The sequence below is a fragment of the Sinocyclocheilus rhinocerous genome, unplaced genomic scaffold (genome assembly GCF_001515625.1).
Source record: "Sinocyclocheilus rhinocerous isolate Xijiao unplaced genomic scaffold, SAMN03320098_v1.1 scaffold1007, whole genome shotgun sequence".
Classification (NCBI taxonomy): domain Eukaryota; kingdom Metazoa; phylum Chordata; class Actinopteri; order Cypriniformes; family Cyprinidae; genus Sinocyclocheilus; species Sinocyclocheilus rhinocerous.
The window spans coordinates 319,958-337,630 of NW_015631056.1; the positions used below are offsets into that span (position 1 = coordinate 319,958).

The 17,673-nt window shown below is 35.5% G+C and overlaps 1 protein-coding gene across 5 annotated transcripts in view; it reads right to left on the reverse strand.

Moving 5' to 3' along the window:
• Positions 1–17,673, reverse strand: part of LOC107741405 (vacuolar protein sorting-associated protein 13C-like) — a 51,428-nt gene that overhangs the window by 29,755 nt on the left and 4,000 nt on the right. The window contains exons 5-36 of one of the 5 annotated variants that reach the window (XM_016554124.1): positions 15,771–15,872; positions 14,168–14,230; positions 13,858–13,926; positions 13,560–13,669; positions 13,360–13,419; positions 13,167–13,226; positions 12,978–13,058; positions 10,329–10,386; positions 9,618–9,745; positions 9,424–9,530; positions 9,162–9,333; positions 8,806–8,868; positions 8,585–8,720; positions 8,394–8,488; positions 7,934–8,076; positions 7,638–7,830; positions 6,446–6,560; positions 6,200–6,336; positions 5,991–6,123; positions 5,786–5,903; positions 5,580–5,715; positions 3,307–3,388; positions 3,057–3,157; positions 2,687–2,840; positions 2,513–2,592; positions 2,339–2,398; positions 1,840–1,990; positions 1,690–1,701; positions 1,398–1,514; positions 1,179–1,282; positions 928–1,095; positions 610–645 (exon numbers count right to left, since the gene is read on the reverse strand). In XM_016554124.1, coding sequence (XP_016409610.1) covers positions 610–645; positions 928–1,095; positions 1,179–1,282; positions 1,398–1,514; positions 1,690–1,701; positions 1,840–1,990; positions 2,339–2,398; positions 2,513–2,592; positions 2,687–2,840; positions 3,057–3,157; positions 3,307–3,388; positions 5,580–5,715; positions 5,786–5,903; positions 5,991–6,123; positions 6,200–6,336; positions 6,446–6,560; positions 7,638–7,830; positions 7,934–8,076; positions 8,394–8,488; positions 8,585–8,720; positions 8,806–8,868; positions 9,162–9,333; positions 9,424–9,530; positions 9,618–9,745; positions 10,329–10,386; positions 12,978–13,058; positions 13,167–13,226; positions 13,360–13,419; positions 13,560–13,669; positions 13,858–13,926; positions 14,168–14,230; positions 15,771–15,872 — 3,344 coding nt within the window. Of the gene's footprint in view, positions 1–609; positions 646–927; positions 1,096–1,178; positions 1,283–1,397; positions 1,515–1,689; positions 1,702–1,839; positions 1,991–2,338; positions 2,399–2,512; positions 2,593–2,686; positions 2,841–3,056; positions 3,158–3,306; positions 3,389–5,579; positions 5,716–5,785; positions 5,904–5,990; positions 6,124–6,199; positions 6,337–6,445; positions 6,561–7,637; positions 7,831–7,933; positions 8,077–8,393; positions 8,492–8,584; positions 8,721–8,805; positions 8,869–9,161; positions 9,334–9,423; positions 9,531–9,617; positions 9,746–10,328; positions 10,387–12,977; positions 13,059–13,166; positions 13,227–13,359; positions 13,420–13,559; positions 13,670–13,857; positions 13,927–14,167; positions 14,231–15,770; positions 15,873–17,673 lie in introns of all 5 variants that reach the window. The other 4 variants (XM_016554126.1, XM_016554125.1, XM_016554128.1 and 1 more) reach the window with 4 other exon arrangements.

The window sequence follows — 17,673 nt, forward strand, 5'->3', positions numbered from 1 at the left end:
TTTTTAAAAATATCTTTCATAACATAGTTGAGAATCGTATTTATATAAAGTTTGGTATAAAAAAATGAAAATTGATTTGTGATTAAAACAAAAATCCCACTGTTTTTGCCTTTTCATGTCTATTCATGTCTTTTTATATCTTAAAAAACAGGACTTTTTAAAGTTCCAATGTCTTCTACAGAGGACATGGCATAACATATGAATAAAATATCATTTTTCAAATTTTTTCTTATGCTCTAAACAATGTAATGACATGACAAAATACTAAATTCACAAAACTGTTTTTTCCTGGTAGTTAGGAGGATATGATGGTTTCTTTTTAAATAAGAAAAAAAATATTAGAGGTTTGCTGAGGTCCCTAGTGGGTTTATCCCTGTTTAAGAACCACTGCACTAGAAATAAAACAAAGGCAGTCTCATAAACATCGCTGTGAATGTTGTTAACCTGGATTAATGTTTCCATCTTACTTGAAAATGAAAGGTTTAACTGTGTGTACAAAAAATCCAGTAGAGTTTAATGAGGTGAAGACATATTTCATTGTGTGCAGAGGTGCATTTGAAGATAAGCTGCAAAGCAAAAGACTTTAATGCTGCATGCCCAAGCCTGTACCTCATCAGCAGAGGGGTACTGATAGCTAAAAGAGTCCTGAAAAGAGGAAGACACAGTTATCGAAAACTATGAGGGGGGGAAAAGATGCTGGAACAAAAAAAAAAAAAAGAAAAAGGGAGAGACATAATCATCCAGACAAAATACAAACGAAAATACAGACACTAATACTGGTTTTCAGGAACTCCGTCCCTGTTTGTTTTGCAATTACCAATAAGTGACTTTTATCTATGGGTATAAATTTTAAATGACTGAGTAATACAGACAGAATATGAAAGCAGATCCGATATGAAAGGTAAGTGGATTTACATGAATTCTTACCAATAAAGACATAAGGAACTTGTGCAGGTAGACGATCTGGATACAGCCAAGTCTCAGGATAACGCTCCCATCCACTTTGGAGGTGTCAGTGTAGCCTTCACCTTCAGTGGCCCCGGGATACAAGGTCATCTTGAAGCTGAACACCTCTTCTCCGACGATTGACACCGCCTGGTAGTATTCACAAAAATAGGACTGAGCACAAAAACCTGCCATCTGCAAACCTGCCAAAAACAATATAACTGATCTCTCACATTCTTATGGATGGTCTTAGGGTCCACATCAAGAACCACAATGTCACGCAGACGGGCAAAAACATCTGTTTCTTTGGCCTGGACCACCACAGATGCATCGATGCCTGACATAAATGAAAGAAACATGTTTGGTTAACTTGCAGAAAATTAATATATAACAGAGTGTGATCATTTTAAGGTATGCTGACTTTTAAGGACAGACACTTTAGTTTTTTCTACCTTGAACCCGGATGTCAGCAATGTTGCTTCTGTCATCGCAAACAGCCACTCTGAAAGAGCCGAGTACGGCAGACAGCTTAAAGTTTACAACACCAGAGTCCTTCGAACCCTTAGACACTAACAAAACATAGACACTCCAGTTAAAACACTCAAACAAGACATAAAGTGACATATCTGAAAACAGTACTGTCTGCAACATGCTTTAACACAAGCAAAGCAGATACTGTTTCAGACCCCTGTTAGTACATGGCATGTCAAGACCAGTGCAAAGGTCAAGAAAAAAATTTGTTACCCATGAAAAAACCTACAAAGCGGAGACAGAGACAACATGGATGCATGAGCAATAATTAGGGTCTACCTAACAATTTGACAACAATCAAAACACATTTGTTTTCACACCTTTTCAATATAAAATGTGTAAAATGTGTAATGTTGTTCGCACCTGTCTTCCCTGCTGCTGCTCTCGCAGCTTGTCTCTGGGTTTCTCTGTCTTTAGAAGCTGTGAGGTCTTGTGGTATTGCTGAATTCATGTAGTTGATGGTAGACAGCAAAGCTTTAGTGTGCAGCAGGAAGTCTAGTGAGGAAAACTCCACCTGTGAAATAAAGTAAATTAAATGAAACAATTTTTTTATTTTTGTTTCTGAATATAAAAATAATAATGTAATAATGTGTAATAATGTAACATATTTGTGTGTGTGTGTGTGTGTATATATAAATATATATTTTTTTTTTTTATAAATATTTCTACCAAAAAAAAATTCACATTTATTTTACCAAAAATATGGCATTCTGTATTTAAAAAATAGTAGAATAATTCAATGAATAAATGAATAAATATATATTAAATGAATAAATACATTAAACAAATTAGCAAACAAATATAGAAACAAATGCTAGGATTAATGGCATTCAATTATATGGAACTGTAAACTTAAACATACCTTCAGTGTCTGTTCTGTATTATTAAATAAGGTGTGGAAGCTGGGTCCATTGACATCAGCCTAAACGACACAAAAAAGCCACGCAGACCAGCACAAATTAAACCACTCAGCTAAAACAACCCATTTAAGAGAGTCCTTTATAGAGTATTTGATAAGCGAAATGCTCGTGTTTACTTTGATGTACTCCACTTTCAATAGATCAGAGCCATGCTTGTCTGAAGAGGTAATTAGATGAAGTGGCTGATTTTGTGCATCTGAAACACATACACACAAGAATGGCATCCCTGAAACAACATGAAGTACTTCAAACAACAAAACCTTGGTCAAACTTTGTGTGTGGGCCTGTACCTTTTATCTCGCAGTAGTCCAGGCTGATCTTGCGCAAGTAAGATGTTACTGTGAGATCGAAGGTTCGCATCTTGCCCTCCGCACCCAGTTGAGACACATTAAGAGCCAATATGACATCCTCCTGAGCGGCCTGCCTCGTAAGCTCCAACAACACCTACACACACACACACACACACACACATATATATAGACACATACACATCACTTCACACTGAAACACACAATGGTCAACACAAACATGAACAGGAAATCATACACAAAATAATTGTCATCAACTGATGGACTCCTGAATGATTTTTTTTTATGAAATATGGGGATCTTGCACCCACTGATGACAAATGGGTGTGTCAAGGGATGCAGAAGAACGTACCGCTTTGACTTCAAACTGAAACTGCACTTCGGTCAGTTCCTCTAAGGTTGATTTGAGAGAGTCTTCATCTGCAGACTTCTCACTGGTGTCTTCATCAGAGTCTGAACAGAAAAGGTGTGCATACATAAACAGCGAGAAAATGTGTATAATTATATGAATAGAGTCAATTAAAAACAAAATACTTGTGTGGTATTCATTTAAGATTTTTTTTTATCTGAAAGCAAGTGTGAGCGTCCAGATGAATTCTGACCTGACTCAACAGTATAGGACAAAACTGTGGGGTCTAAACCCAAGACCTTTGGCCTGGCATCAGACAGCGGCATCCCCAATACCTTCAGAGGAATATCATCATTATTATACAAACAACAGGAAATGTCATTTTCTCTGTTTACTTCCTGTACATATGCAGAAAGCTCACACTCTCAACCAACATTAAATGTTTTTGTGGCAATATTGAGAAAAAATGAAAATCTGTATAATTGATTTAAACATGGAAAAATGTGTTAAAGGAAGCTGATTATACTACTGTCTTACTGGTTAGAATTATTTAGAATTGGTCGCACTGCAGTCAACATTACCCGTTGTAGTCAACAGGTAACATTTTTGTAAGAAAAAAAGTTTCTACTATACTTTGAACTATTTTCTTTAACTACAAATTTACACTACTGGTCAAAAGTTTGGGGTTGGTAAGATTTTTTAAATGTTTTTGAAAGACGTCCATTATGCTATGAAAGGCTGCATTTATTTGATAAAAAATACAGTAAAAACAGTAATAATATTAAAATATTATTACAATTTAAATAATGGTTTTCTGTTTTAATACATTTTAAAATATATTACATTCCTGATGGCAAAGCTGAATTTTCAGCAGCCATTATTCCAGTCTTCAGTAATCACATGATCCTTCAGAAAGCATTCTAATAATCATAATAATCTGATACTCTAATAATCATTCTGATGTAGTGCCAAGAAAGATTTCTTATTATTATCAATGATCATGTTTTTGTGGAAACCATGATATATACATTTTTAAGGATTCTTTGGTGAACAGAAAGTGCAAAAGAACAGCATTTATTTCAAACAGATATATATTTTTTAACATTACATATGTCATTTTTAATAGTATTCAAGTATTCATAAAATAATTTTCTTTAAAAAATCTATTTCTCTGGATTCTATTTACACTAAATGAAAATAGCATTATTTTATTAGCGATATGCTATTTACACTAAGTGCAAATAATGATAGATTCTATTTACACTATAAAAATAATTTATTTACACTTTAAATTTACACTATAAAAATAGCATTTTCTTTGCAATAAGTGCAAATAGTAGATGATGTTTACAGTTAGTACAAAAATGGCAGATATTTGCACCTCATTATTGTAGTACATTACAAAACAGTATGCAGTAATAACATATTGAGTGTAAATTATCATATTTCTTAAAATTACTAAATGGATGCCGCCTTATATTGGGACAATAAAGCCCTCCCTACACCAACCCCTAAACCTACCCGATAAACACTTTTTTATTAAATACCCGCGAGGCACTTTATTTCCATTTTTAAACATTTCCTTCATTTTTATTTAAAATAAATGTCTTTCCGATCTGATATGTGATGGTTAAAGAGAGAAGAATGAATTCGGCAACAGGCGGATTCGAACTCGGGTCGATCGTGTCAAAAGATTCCGCCATGCACTTTACACCCTACGCCACTGAGCCTTTTGTTCAATGCACATCTTTTGTAATGTTGTCAACGCCAACCAGACATTGGTGGGTGGAGCTAGTGTAAATAGCCTCTGCCAATAAGGTGGGCTATTTGCACCTAGTGTAAATAGACACTCGGTTTTTTTTAATGTTCTAGGTCAGTGGTTCTCAAACCAGTCCTGGAGTACCCCCAGCCCTGCACATTTTGTATGTCTCCCTCATCTATCACACCTGATTCAATTCATCAGCTCCTTAGTGAAGACTGCAAGACCTGAAGTGGGGGTGTCAGATATAGGGAGACATACAAAATGTGCAGTGCTGGGGGTACTTCATGGAGAGGTTTGAGAACCACTGTTCTAGGTGATGATATCAAGAACACCCTTCAACATTTGCTTCGCAAAGTAAACTAGTAAGGGCTTTTTCTTGTTTGTTGAGGCAGCAAGTTCACTAATAAGATACAGCACAGGGCTCATTGGGTAGAGAGACAGTGGATAATGTCTTTCCTGAGCTGTGTAATCTGTGGAGACTGAAGCTGCACTGTCATGCTCACAGAGCAACTTCAGGAACTAACTATAAAAGCAAGCAGCATTTCAGACTTAGCACATGACTATGAAAGCAATAAGTACACTGCGATTAGTTTTACAGGCTTGAAATACTCATGGCTTTCAAAAAAACAACAGCAATGACAATAGAACCAAATACCCGTGTCATTCATGAGTAATGACTTATTAAGTGTGAGAGGAAGCAACACATCAGCTAATACAGATAGACTGTGTTTTTTCATTTGAAGAGTATCTTTGTGTTTTCTGACCTTTTCTGTGGGGGTGCTAGGGGGAGATGAGGTAGACTGAGGGAGAGGAATACTGTCCACCAGCTCCAGAACACCCTGGATCTTCTGATCAGAAATCTTCACATGAAGTAACGGCAGCTCCCCTGATACTTTGAACCTGGAAATGAACAGACTTTAGTGCATGTATTAGGATTAAGAGAGGGATGCAATAGAAAGCAAGCGCTAACCTGGGCATACGGGAATCTTTATCCACCATACATTTAGCGAGTTGAAGTGTGAAGTCCATCGGCTGCAGGATGTGCTGATGGGAGACGCCTTTAAGACGAGCATTTTCCCATTTCTCTCCTTCAAAAAGAGCCACCGTTAAAAAGGGGTGAATAAAGTAGTTTGTGCAGGCAGTTTAGTTTCTTCCCTGTGTTGCACTGTGTTTACCTGATTTGCTGTAGAGTATCTGGACACTGCGGAGCTCCAAGGAATATCTTTCATATGCTCTGTCCATGATTTCCTCTAGTGATGAGAAACTGGCAGATACCTGCTGATGGCTTCCCTGGTCTACGCTGTTCAACTACATGCACACACATATATTTACAGTCAGACATTATCGATACGTTTTACTTTTACGTTTTACTTTCCTCTCTCACCTGCAGATAACCAAAATCAATGATCATGAGGTCTGATTTGCCATCATAGAATCCAGACTTGGGCAGCAGCAGGTAGGAGGGTTTTAGATCGATCCTCAAGTCCAGCACCTTACGTGTCTCAATAACGTGCGACAAGCCTGGGTTCAGATAAAGACGCAGGCAAAGAGTTATAGATGACTACTGACATACGCTTTCTTACTGTGACCGTATCTCTGTGGAGATGAAGTGAAATGAGGAGACAGTTACCACTGGCTGTCTTCTCTTTGATCTCCTCAAGTTTGCTGAGTGTTGCTGAGGTGATGACCTCCAGATCAACTCCTTTCCCCATCTTAAAGAATTCTGTGATGCTGATGACAGTCAGCTACAAAACAAACAAGCGAACAGTACATTAATTATTTTGGCGTTATTTTTAGTGTCTAAATATATACATATTAAATGTTCTATATTAGATTTTTTTAAATATATTACTTATATTATTTTAATGTATTAAATTAAGAACAAAATAAATACATAATTATAAGAAAAAATGCATTATATTTAATCTAATTATCTGGATACTTCAAACTTTTTTCATTGTAATAATTTTTGCTTTTTTATATTAAGTACAAACATGTGTAATAAAATAAATACATGTTTATATAATTACACTATATTTAGTCTAGCTAATTGATTTAATAAATTTTTCACTGTATTAATGATATTATTTTATTATATTAAATTAAGTACTATATATATATATTATTTTGGTCCCACTTTATATTAAATGGCCTTAACTACAATTTACTTACATTTTAATTAATCATTTGGTACAATGCACTTATTGTGTACATACATGTTTTTACATTGCATTTATATTTTAAAAATACCTGCATGTAATTACATCTGTAATTAATTTCTGTAATTACATTTATAATTACACTGTTAACCCACCCCTTACACCTTAACCCACCCTTAAACCTTTCCAAACCACCAAACCTGTCCCTAACCTTACCCATATCCCACCTCAATAGCAGTAAAAGTGTTTTGCAATACAATATGAACACAATAAGTACCTTGCACTTATTTTTGATGTAAGTACATAGTAGTTAAGGCCACTTAACATAAAGTGGGACCATTATTTTTGTTGATATAAATACATACTTAAGTACATATGATAGGTAGATAGATTATTATATGATATTTGTATATAATATACATTATATGATATAATATATAATTATATTATTATATGAATTGTCAGTCTTGATTTGACTGACCAAATGTAGACCCATGAATGTGATTTCTGTCAAGACAATTCACAACCTACCATATTTGTGCAACTAAATTACATAAAAGATATTATCAATTTTAAGCTGCACTCAAAATCCACTTAGTCCAAAACTCCAATAGCTCTCTCTGAAATCAAGGGATAACTACAGTGTGTTTGTGTGTCTCTTACAGCGTCATAGATGATCTCTACAGGCTGTGAGTGGACTCTGAGGAGCTGGTCAGCGGTGCTGTCCTCAGGATTGAGCTCAAAGAGCACGCTGAGCAGAGAGGAGTCAGAGCCTCCAACCGACGCTATGAGAGACGGCACCTCCTCCTGCTGCTGCAGACCAGTCACGTACCAGTGCTCCAGCTTAGCTTCCACCCTACACAACACACACATTTCCCACAACTGAAGCATATACAGCACTTTACATATTTGTTGGCCAGTGCTAAGGGTTTCCCTGCATGCATGTGTACTGTACATACCTGATGGCCTGTGCTCCTGGTCTCTGTGAGATGGATGTACTGAGGTCAATCATTTGCACTTTGAGGATCTCTGGAACGCCAGGCTCCTCTCTGAATGTTACTGAGGTGCTCAACAGTTTAAAGTTGACGATCACAGCTACATACTGCACATATGCACAAATATACATAAACGTAAGTTTATATCTAGGATATGCTTAAAATAAGGTATTTTACAAATCTTTAGTCAATGTGAAACATATTTTGTTAAAGTGCAGTCACATTAGTGAAATCTTGTGGCCATTAATGGTCCATTGTCAATAGTGTAGTTATGTATGAAGCACATCTCACACAAAAGTCACTGTCAAACCAAGGCCTTGGTGAAATTCGTGATTGCTTGAATTCCTACAGAAATGACTGGACTTTGTTTGCAGTAAATGTGACCGTGACTGCACAGTTTAGTAGTTGTATATTTTCCACTCACATGTTTTGGTAAGGCAAGATTATGTGAGCTCCCACTGTAGCCAATGGCTGTGTAGAGTTTCGTTTTCTCTTCAGGAGTTATGATGGAATCAATACCTGCTAACACATACGTACATAAATGCATTTTTGTTTCATGCGCATCCATGTTTATTCATAGGCAGCTTAGCAAATTATTAGAGATAAAACTCTCACTCTCAGGCTCTTTATCCTCTTCTTCCTCTTTCTTCTTCCCTTCTTTCTTGCCAAAAAAGCTGCTGAAAAAGCCTCCTCCACTCTGTTTCTGAGTGGCAGCCTTTTTAGCAACCAGCTTCTGTCCTGACCGAACCACCTGTGGAGAGAGAAAGTAAACTTACTACACCAGATTAAAACACCAGTTTTACACCAGTGAGTAGGTTATTGTCATTTTGTCATACCTCCATCTGAACCTGCTGTCTGGCCAATACAATGTTGAACACATCCAGAACTTTCTCCAGCTCCTGAGGGAAACACAATAAAAAAAAAAGTAAAACAAATAGTAAAAGATCTGTTTTCCAAACTAATTTAAGAAAGACTAATAATTAATTTTAAAATAATACATGTAATACCCTTTTAAAGAAATCATTATAAATTATTTTATCAGCATAAGAATTTAACAAAGTTAAACTAAAATATGAACTGGAACTCAGAATTTCTTAGAATTTGGTTGTGCAAAATAGAGCAAAACCTGATAGCCCAATGTATTTAAATGCATTGATGTTATCTGGATAAACTATTCATCTATATTTAATACCTGGATCTGTTTCTCTGCGTCTTCTCGGACTTTACTCTGTGTGAGTTTGATTTTGTATGCAGCTTTGTAAGCCTTAAGTGTGTGCCTGTGCTTCTTGATGTTGTTCCAGTCCCACATCTGGTTAAAGCGCCTGATATGCACTTCCAGTATACTGTTGATGCTGTATTTCCACCTGACCAATCAAAAGGGCTATGTCAGAAACACCAAGCTCCAATCGACCAGCCATATGAAACATTATCATATGAAGACATAATGCACTTACCATTGCCTGGTGTTTCTGTGGACTGGAACATCAGGCCTAAACTTTCTGTAGGGGCCGTTCTTCACCATGCAGTCTATAGACTCCAACAGATCTACCATAGACAGGTACTAGAAAGACCCAAAAATCTTACTAACCCCAAACTTTTGAATACTAGTTTATGCTTAAGACCCATGATGGTGGCCATATTCTTATACCTGTGGCTTGGTCATCTCAATTGCAATGTTCTGAACCTCAAGGTGCAGGTTTGCTTTGGGTGATTTTAGCTCAACTTCAGCATTAGGGTTGATGCACATCCTTGCAGAGGCAAATATGGGTTTGAAAACTGTATGAAGAAACAATGATGCCATGATTTATAATGTTAACCCTAAATTGGTCATAAATCCTTTAACTATCAAAATCCTTTCATTATATCTAATTGACAAAAGCTCAGTGCACTCAAAGGCATGTTAAATGTAACTGTATCGGCACTCTTATTGACAGTATAAATATGGGGCTGTAGTAGAAACACACTGTGATTACACTGGAGTTTGTGTGCTATAAGGAGGCGTGTCATGCGTGCCGTTTGAGATCACATATCCTGTTTAAATTGCACATGAAATCGAAGCTGTGGCAGCTAACACACACACACACACACACCCAACAAATTATGAAAAAACAAAAGGGTTTGCAACATACAAAGATAATACATCATTATTACTTTTTTACTATTTACAATTTAGTATTTACTTCTAAGGCTTTCAACATCCATGTTGTTCTTTTTTTGTCATGTCTATTCTTTCTGTTCTTTTAGTACCTCTTCTGTTGAGCACAACAACAAAACATACTAACATAGCTATACTAAACAGCTCCAGGCCAGATAAAAATAAATATAGCCATGATCTTTTTGTGGATAAGATAATACATACTGTACTGATAGTCTTGCAGTTCCTCATTTTTTGTGCTGATTCCTGCTTTCAGATTGTCCTGAAAACACACACACACACACACACACACACACACACACACACAAATGATATTTTGAGATATATTTTTCAATATATTAAAATGTAAACACATACAGTGAGGTTTCCTCATTTTTTGTGCTGATTCCTGCTTTCAGATTGTCCTGAAAACACACACACACACACACACACACACACACACACACACACAAATGATTTTGAGATATATTTTTCAATATATTAAAATGTAAACACATACAGTGAGGTGCAAATGTCTGAGAGTCTTCTTTTCTTTTTCAATTCCTTCATTTTCATTACAAAAAAAGTTGAACTGAAAACTTTATTTCTAAATTTTAATTTCTGAGTATTTAGTATGTTTCCATTTGTTTTAATCACAGCAACACTAGGGCTGCATGAACTCCAAAAGTTTGATGATCGTGTTATCTAGCATGATTTGAGAATTATCCAAAGCTTCAAAGAGATCTTGTGCTTGTCACAAATTTGCAACAAATGTAATTTGATGAATGAAACAAGAATTTTGCTGATTCTATTTCCAGGATCAAACAGACAAAAAAATCCCAGATTTTTTAATGTGGTCTGGTCTCAGACCTTGGGCCTCTACTACATACACAACACAACACGGAGGTATGCATGTTGTAGGGGTAAAAAAAAAATCTTATTTTTATGTGACTGAAAAAGCCATCCTCTCACAATGAGGTGGACAGCAAAGATCTCATCTTTGTGCAGCACAATATTATTCAGTGTGTACTTAGGCCTCTTACAAAAGTGAGTATATCCTCTTGACCAGTAAGAAGAAAATCCCCCACAAAGATTATGCAGATCACACCCTCAAACACAGGGATGTGCATCAAAAACCACAGTGCTATACACCATTTGGCTTAGCTAACTAGATACAATCTGCAAGATATTGACACCAATTTCATGCCCATTTTAAGATACAGGTATTTCTATATATTGCTCAATAATAAATACACCAATTTACCTAATTATTTATTTATTTATGCATGTATGTATGTATGTATTTAACCTCAAAGCAGACTCGTTTAAGATATCAAGAAGGACCAGGATCACAGTGTGGATGTTTATTTAATAATGTAGGGGTTTTAATAGCGGTTGGGCAGCACATTCAGGCCTGGACAGATACAGTAGATAGAGAGCATGTGCAGACCAGAGTTAGTTATGTCTGTGTTATCTGGTTGAGGCAGTCTGTGTTAAGCTAACTGCAAAAACAAGTTCTGTTGCTTCTTTGAGAGACTAAGAAAGATGAACAGATATAAAGAGAGAGATTAAAAGTGTGTGAGAGAGATTAAGTGCTAGGAGCCAAGCAAACCCAACCATTACTGCATTACTTGGATGTCACAAGCCTTGATAAGAGATAAGTCAAACATTTACCCAGATGCCTCAAGCTTAAGAGTCTTCAGACTGAGTCACAGATTAACCGTTTGTGGAGTTAATGTCAACAAGATCAAAGATTTTCAGTTTAGCTGTTTATAATAAACTATATCAGTTCCTGATATGATCATAAATGTATAGTGATTAAGCTATAAAATATTAAATACATACAAACTTTTATTATGTCTCTTATCAACTCTTATTATCAACTTTTATTATTTGTTTTATTATGTTTCTTTCTAGTACCTACAGTAATTGCAATGTAACTGCTAACCAATTTAAATTGCAAGCTTTTCAAAATACACTTTCACTGACTAAAGAACATTTTGTACCAATTGTCTGTAAGCACCTTCAGATCTTCCCACACTTTGTCTGCACACGTTCACACTTAAATAGAAGCAGGTGGGTTGTTTCCTTGCATCTTTGGGGCATAACAGGATGAACAAAATTAATTTATGCTTCCTTCTTGTGCTTCTTCTAAAGAGTTAGTTCATCCAAAAATGTAAACTCTGTCATCAATTACTCACCCTCATGTTGTTCCAAACTCAAGATTTTCATTCATCTTCGAAACACAAATGTAGATATTATTAATGAAAACTGGGATATTTTTCACATATAAACATTGATCAGCACATTCACTGAGCACATCAAATAAGGTAAATGGAAGCTCAATCGTACTTGCTTGACGAGCAAGAACAAACATGATTGGTTCTTGTGTATCAAGTGCAGGTGAGCTTCTGATTACCATAGTTTGATGTGCTCTTATATGCATTGATGCATATGCGTTGATGAATGTTTATATGTGAATAAAAGTTCAAATTAAATTAAATCAATTTATCATATAAAGCAATTATGTCTCTTCAGAAGACTTGGATTAAACCACTTGATTCCTTTAGATTACTTTTACAATGTATTTATGAACTTTATGAAGCATGACATTTTGGGTGTAGTGGACAGCGGCGCAGAAATCCTTCATTAAAATCACTTAATTTGTGTCGAATATGAACAAAAGTCTTATTGGTTTGAAACAACATGAGGGTGAGTAAATGATGACAGATCAGTTTTTTAACTTTTTAATATAGTGCACCATTTACAATGCCTGTGGACAACATAGTAGTCTTCAACAATATATCATTACTATGAAAATCCTAATTAAACACCACCATAGAGCTTGGCTGTTAGAGAAAAAAGGCACATTACCACTATTTCCTCCCATGAGCCTCTGTAGAAGATTGAGCTGTTCACGTTCCAATAGGCACAAAAAGACTCCAGGCGGCCCAGCTTATGTAGATGATACACATAGACACTCACGTTAAAAACACAACCCCAGTTGTACTATGAGATCTTGTTATTACTACACAAAATAAGACATATACTCTTGTGGTTTACCTTGTAGATGATCTTGGCCGCTTCATTTAGAATGCATGTCTTCCAGTTCTCATCTGCTGTCTATAAGAGAGAAAAACTGAAGACGTACGGAAAGACCAGAGTGTGCAAATAAGAACTGCTTATTTCATATGAATTGTTCTTGCAAGTGATCTTCACTTTGTGACATTTATATGAATGTGTTTTGAGAGAGCACCTGTAGACTGAGTTCTGAAAGAGTCATGCCCATAGCAAGAGGTCTTTGTGGATCTGACACCTGAAGCACAGATGGAAAATGAAAACATATAATCTAATTACATAAATAAAATAAAAGCCACATCTTCATTAACATGCGACATATACATTCAAAAATACACATAACTGAAGAGCTGAAATGTATGGAGAGTCAACACTTACATCATCCTCATATCTGATGTGAATGCTGGTGATTTTGACCTGGAGGTTTTTGATAACTTGTGTAGCCAGTTTCTCAGCAAACGTGTCCTTCTTTTCTTCCTGGGGCTTCTCTGAGATTAAAAACAATAGTAAACATAAAGGGTTTATTGTAACTCCATCCCATTTGTCATTCTAATGCCTTAAACAATCTAATGCTTATGCAAACATATTTACTCCAACAAACAGAATAAAACTATTTAAAATATTTGCTCATATTTGCCACGATCATAGTCGATCACAGTCGCCCCGGGCCACCCACCTGCTTTATGTTCATACTTTTTAGATCTCCTAAATGGTTTTTTATGTTTTTTAAGTTTACGTCCTTTGTCTTACAGAGCGCAGCAGCATTGGGAGAGAGAAAAAAGTTGGTGAGGTAGAAAAGAACCATAGCGCAGCAATAAACACACGCACTTGGATTAAACAAACATAAAACTGCACCAAAGCACACCAAGTAGTGAGGAAGAAAAAAAATGTCTACACATATACACCCTCAATGCACACTTTCAAATAAAAAGTCTCTTTGAGACGGGCGTAGGACTAGCCTGCTATAGGAATGGGTCTGTACATACCCTGTGGTGGATTCTTATACACATAACTCTCCAGACTAAACACAAACTCTCCAGCGTGAGAGCCTGCCGTCCATCAGATGCAGCACAAAGCAAACACACACAGCTGTTAGGGATAGAGATCTGAATGTATGGATGAATGGATGGATGGGTTGATAAATGAATAAATATAGGAGTTAATGTGGGGATGCACCAATATTTAAATTGATATTTTGAAATTATTTTCATCCTGTGGCCATTGATAGATTAATCTATTTAAAATATTACAATTAAATTAATTTAAATTAAATATTACAATTTAGAATAACTGTTCTTTATTTTAATATATTTTAAAATGTAATTTATTCCTGATGGCAAAGCTGAATTTTCAGCAGCCATTTCTCCAGTCTTCAGTGTCACATGATCCTATAGAAATCATGCTAATATGCTGATTTGCTGTTTTAGAAAGATAATAGTTTTTATGTTGAAAACTGTTGCGCTGCTTAAATTTTTTGTGGAAATCAAGGCACTTTTTTTCAGGATTCAAAGTTCAAGTTCAAGTTCAAAAGAACACAATTTATTTGAAAAACAACTTTTTTTTATAACATTACAAATGTCTTTACTGCCACTTTTGATCAATTTAATGCATCCTTGCTGAATAAAAGTTAATTTCTTTAACATTAAATAAAAAACTTGCTGACACCAAACTTTTGAACAGTTTTACTTGAACATCATAACAATATAACGTTCAGTATAAATGATGGATAAATAAAAAAGTAAAAAAGGCCTCTTAACACTAGCTTGCTCTATTCTTTTTCTATTCTATCTGTTTTCTTTTTATTTATTATATGATTTAAAAAAAACTTGCTACTTGTACTGCATTAAGCTAACTGAGACTTGTTATAGCACGTGCATATCATTGCTCTTTTGTTGATTTTGATTGCTTCCATTGTCCTCATTTGTAAGTCGCTTTGGATAAAAGCGTCTGCTAAATGACTAAATGTAAATGTAAATATTTATTTTGGAATCTGCTATAGAAAAAATACAGTTTCAATTAAGAAGAAGTGCTCCTAATAATAGGGACCTCTGGGATGCAGGTCAGACAGTTCCTGAAAAACTCCAAGAGTGTTTGTGTGGTCTCATTTTTCATTGTTTTTTTTCAGTGTGGGTTTTCTCCCACACAGCTTTAATATTGTTACACGCACACAGCAACTCACTTCACATGCCCTGTTAAAGAGAAAGTGCTCTTAAAGGTTTAAATATTTGCCATATTATACTGCTATCCTTTTAAGTTAGTGCTAGAAAAGGATCTAAACCCTAAAACAGGCAGAAACAATTAAATATGCAACACCGGCTGAGGCAATAAACTGATACAATGCAGATTTAATGTGCAACCTCAATTAAATGAAGCAATGAATGATGAATGAAGTTGAAACAGACTGATTATGGTATGAATGGATGGGATTGAATGAAATGATGAACATCCGTTAATAAAGTAACACTTCCAATAGCTGCATATGAATTGTACAGAGAGCATAAGAAGAGAATTTTAATGCAAAAATTGACTATGAACTAGGTCAAGAAATTATTCCGTCCTGCACATACAAACAGACAAGTGGTTCCTCACCTCTGCGTGCAACCAGCTGCAGGTTTTCTTCAATGCGCTGAAGCTCCTTCTGTTTGGCCTCCTGCAGGTAACGCTCTTCTTTAACTGGATCATACTTAATCGCTTTAAACACACAATACACACACAGTTAGAGGCAAACAAACATCACAGATACCATTTATCTGTTTTCACTACTGCCACCTAAATTTGTCTTTGCATACACACAAATGTACACATGGAAACCCAAATATAGATTCACACACTGGGAGCTCAGTCAACCATGTAATAACAGAAAAGTCATTTACAATGACCATCTCCCTCGCTTTGCACTGTGACTTATAAGTAGCTACAGTCTAATGCTGCTCATTCAAGCAGACTTAAGATTTTCATTGCGGCTATGTCCTCTGATCTGGAATCCACTGGTGAAGCTCTATCAGGAAGGACTGGTTCAGACCAATCCATGTGAGAAACAAAAACCATAATGCCTGCTATTGTACGTGCTACCACTGTTTATCTCTTCACTAGATTAATAAAAGAGACAATTATGAAGTAGACCAAACAAAAATGTCATATAAAGAAATTGCCACTTGTTATTTTTAGTCTATAGAGACCAAATGGGTCTGTAAAGTTCCTGAGGCAATTCAATCCATTAGAGATACAGTCTATTCATCAGAAATAGCTTTATTGGCAAGTGTGATTTAACACACAAGGAGTTTTTCTTGGTGTTAAAGCTTTTCAGTGTACCCATAAACATAACAACAAGACACATAATAATAAAATGAAAGAATACAAATATGAAAAGTATGAACACAGGTTGCGTCAGAATAGAAATCTTTAAAGATTATGTACATATTTACAGTATTATGGATAATAATAGTGAATTTACAGGACATTGCACTGAACCCGGTGCATTATATCATTCTGAAGCAATCCAACATTACAGCACATCTTTCAGCAATGTTGTTTAGTCCATGTGGCTGACACATATGTTCCCAAAGAGAAAAGCTTGTGCATATCTTAAAAAAAAAAAATCAACAACTTTTGATTGGCATGTAGAAGCTGACTGTCTTCATTCCAAGAGACAGACAGAAAGGAGCATGCTTAAAAAATGAAAAATCATTTTACTGCATTTTACTTACAGAACATGCATTACACAGAACTGATCAGATCCCAAAAGAAAAATGGAAAAAAGTTACCGAGATCAATACCAAACTTGAACAAACACTCCCAAAACTCTTGACTGATACACTGTCAATACATGCTATCAAAGGCTCTCCAAATATGATCAAACATTTCTATGATTAAACATTGTAACCATAGGTAAATATAAAGTTTGCCATAATAATCAAAGAGTCAGATACACACAAGAGCAGCTTATCGGTCCGGGTCCCAAGCCACCACCCTGCTACCCACCTTCTAGACCTGGCTTACCATTGTAAGGTGAGGAAAATATCTTAGACTCAGCTGCAACATGTAAAAGACAATGTCAGTCGAAGCAGCCCAAGTCATATAGAAGGTATATACTGTATCAAAGAAATTCAGTTATTCAATATATTTGTAATTGCTACTACATTAGGCAAAAAAATAACATCCCCACATAGCTTTCAAATGGGTCAACGATAATAATGATGCAAGTGTTTTTTTTTAAAGAGATTGTTCAGTGTCAATGCATAACATCCCAAATTATTATCAGGACTCTTCAGGGATCTGTACTTTTTATAATAGTAATTAATAAAAGCATTATTTATAACAAATTATCAAAATTGTAATATATTATGTATTATAAGTCAGTGTTTCCCAACCGGGGTGCCGTGTAAAAAAATCATTTTTTTATATTTTTAAATTGCTAAAATGTTCAAAAAAGCAGCTATTATATAATATCCATTTCTGATGTCGCCAATAATTAGAGATGCACTGAAATTCT